The 3153-nt window shown below is 39.4% G+C and overlaps 1 protein-coding gene across 1 annotated transcript; it reads right to left on the bottom strand.

The window, feature by feature from the left end:
- Positions 1–263: 263 nt before the first annotated feature.
- LOC145987251 (uncharacterized) lies at positions 264–2541 on the bottom strand. Its single transcript, XM_083121768.1, has 2 exons — positions 2421–2541; positions 264–1095 (listed from the first exon to the last, which is right to left on the bottom strand). Exons 1-2 carry the CDS (start codon positions 2451–2453, stop codon positions 337–339), a joined length of 792 nt encoding a protein of 263 aa, XP_082977894.1. The 5' UTR covers positions 2454–2541; the 3' UTR covers positions 264–336.
- Positions 2542–3153: the final 612 nt, after the last annotated feature.

The following is a 3153-nucleotide window of genomic DNA, read 5'->3' as shown; positions in this document are numbered from 1 at the left end:
ATTGTTGACATTAAAAATATCCTACATGTAACTTAACCTTCGTATTTAGGTAACATATGAATGATAACACTGCTACCTTGTAGTCAATGGTTCAGGCTAGATCACCGATGAAAGTATATGAAACTTTATTCTTTAGGTCCAGTCCCGATTAGCCTATTGAATCATAAAGTTAATTTAAAACAGATTATTAGACAAAACATCTTTCATTCAAAATCAAATACACATACACTCACACACATAAAGTTGACTGCAAGAAATAGTGTTGTATATTCAGTTTGATTTATTTTGCTCTCACATGTTTACATATGTAGCCATTAGGCAGATAAAATTAGAGTCTCAAAATGGCATTTTTATTCCAAAGTATGGTCTATTGACAATGCCGAATCCATTGCCTTGGTTTTGGGGGCGAGGCCTGTTAGAACTTAATGGAAATGGCCTTGGAATGAGATTCTGCAGCCATGGAGGAAGGACAATGAGTGGTCGCTGAGGAACAGGTACGGCAGTTGTAGACGGTGTTGTAACATCTGTAGGGTGTGTAGGATGTGTATGAAGGTGTGTTGTGTGTGTTGGGTGCGTTGGATGCGTTGGGTGCGTTGGGTGCGTCGGGTGGGTATGAGTTGTTGGAGTCTCTGTCGTTGTTGATGGAGCCTCTGTTGTTGTATCTGGAGCCTCTGTTGTTGTTGATGGAGCCTCTGTTGTCGTTGCTGGAGCCTCTGTCGTTGTTGCTGGAGCCTCTGTTGTCGTCGCTGGAGCCTCTGTTGTTGTTGGAGCCTCTGTTGTCGTTGCTGGAGCCTCTGTTGTCGTTGCTGGAGCCTCTGTTGTCGTTACTGGAGGCTCTGTTGTTACTGGAGCCTCTGTTGTCGTTGCTGGAAGCTCTGTTGTTGTTGCTGGAGCCTCTGTTGTCGTTACTGGAGGCTCTGTTGTTACTGGAGCCTCTGTTGTCGTTGCTGGAAGCTCTGTTGTTGTTGCTGGAGCCTCTATTGTTGTTGATGGAGTCCATGTTGATACTGGAGAATCTGTTGAATAAGTTGTTGGAATATCTGTTGTGGTTGAATCTTCTTGACCAAAAGCTCCCCACTTTTCACCGAAGCTCACCTGACAAATATAAGTTACAATGAGAGACACAACCATACTGATAAAGCAAATATCGAGATTATTTTCATTTTTCTACTTGATCGCATTTATACCACTTTTTGGCTAATTGAGCTGACGAGGATGAATGATGAAGAGATTCTGATACGGAAACTTCTATGCAGACAGAGCCAGGACTTGCACCTGGAACTTCCAGTGATGAGATCATGAGTGGATGGCTCAATACTTTCACCATCAAGGTACTATAACGCATTTGTAATCTTTATGCCTTGCCTGCAGTTTTTTGAAATAAGACTTCATAATATCAGGTAAATGTTAAAATTAGTTATAGTACATGGTAGTGTCTTACATTTAAATACCATAAATAGTAATAATTTAGATTTGCTAGTGTTACAAAAAGGAGTGTTCTTGAGCTATTTATGTTTTTGTACCTTTGAGTAACTAATCTATTAACGTCTTTGTGTAGTACGTTCCTTGGTAGTTGCTTCCAAACACGTTACTGATTTGCATAGAAAAATAACTTACATTCTGACATCAATCGCATTTCGCCAATATTAGGTTAATCACGACGATCAGACATAATGAAATGGTGAAGCTGACTAGAGATCAGCAAGGAAATAAGAATGTCTTACTAGCAATGCAGAGAGTTAAGCTAGCAGCTTATGTCTATGAAGGTCTACTGTGCTTCTACCTATGTTCTCGTTATTTTTATACAAGAGGTTTTTATATTTATAGGGTTGTGCAGAAAAACCTGATGATTTTTAAAATGATGTAACACTAAATAAAAATAGTTCGTCTTTATTCATGTTCTAGTCTTACAGCCATACGTATGCCATTATATTTGAAAAAAAAAATGATTTACACGAATATTAAGTGCGGATAATAACATCTTGCAAATGACGCCCATTTTGTCGTTTAATGAGTGAGTAACACTTCAGTGTGTCTTTGTAAACGTGGCAGAAGAAGTAGCAGGTGGTTCAGTGAGAAGGCCGGGAGAGAGGGGTGCCTTCCCCCACACATGTTACTTCTCAATACAAGCTGCTCCCCCACACATACTCTACTCCTTATTTGTCTTGATGTACAGTGTACACGAGAGAATCTCGCCCCGCAAGAATCTGGCCTCCACAAGTGCCAGACCTCTGTTAATGTTCCCAGAACCCTGATATGGACCACATTAATAAATTCATAATGAATTAGACTCGTCAGTTCAGAGCAATTCAAATGTCATATTCATTTCACTTTATTATTAGTTAGCAAAATTAAAGTTTGGTCCATTATCTTACAAACAAAAATACTAAAAATAAAATTTTCTACTAAATTATTCTTACCACAATGAGCAGAAGGAATAACTTTGACACCATTTTTACCCAGTTGCGTTGTACTTCCAACTATGAATGCAAAACCAGTACCAGTTACCAGTATTTATATTGTAGGTCATGAACGAAAGTCATTTCTGAATTATAAGAAAGCAGATGTTTCTCATGAGATCACTTATTTCTTGGCTGTCATTTTGTTTACACTGCAGAGAGTGGATTTGAGCTTATTTTAGTTGGTGACGAAGAACAGTTGCGTCAATATTTTCTGAAAGAAACGCATCCTTGTGTGAAATCCTCTTATTGACTCACTGTCAACCATGTGACCTTCGCATGTGTAGCGTTTTTTGAGTGGCGTATCGATAGAACCTTTGTATTGCTACTGATTGGTGCGGGGGTAGAATGACAAGAATATCTCCGATAAAGTCAAATAAGGTCGACAGCAAAGAGATGAGAAGAATGTACAATTTCTATCTAAACCTTGTTTAATGATCCAATCCCCTAACCGATATGCTGAATATGGCACTACTTCTGTAGACATAAATCTCATGTAAGTATTATAATGAAAGTTAACTACCAAGTACATTCTGTCCCGGAAATCTCTGGAGCAACTGGGAAAGGAAGTCTCTGACTAAGTCGTGACTCGAGAGGGTTTGGTCAGTGAACGCTAGAGAGGGTAAATGCGTGGATGGATGGGAAAACACGGATGAAGGCTACAGCTGTTTGCACCAGCGCGTACTCGCTTTCT

Source organism: Lepisma saccharinum, chromosome 4, assembly GCF_977018435.1.
Source record: "Lepisma saccharinum chromosome 4, izLepSacc3.1, whole genome shotgun sequence".
Taxonomy (NCBI): domain Eukaryota; kingdom Metazoa; phylum Arthropoda; class Insecta; order Zygentoma; family Lepismatidae; genus Lepisma; species Lepisma saccharinum.
The sequence above is the reverse complement of the archived record's forward strand: the minus strand, read 5'-3'. Positions and strand labels throughout refer to the sequence as shown.

Excerpts from the sequence above, each read along its gene's own strand:
- LOC145987251 (XM_083121768.1), bottom strand. The coding sequence starts at position 2,453 with ATGGTGTCAAAGTTATTCCTTCTGCTCATTGTG. Across the intron at positions 1,096-2,420 it reads TATTCCTTCTGCTCATTGTG|GTGAGCTTCGGTGAAAAGTG; the intron begins GTAAGAATAATT and ends TATATTTGTCAG.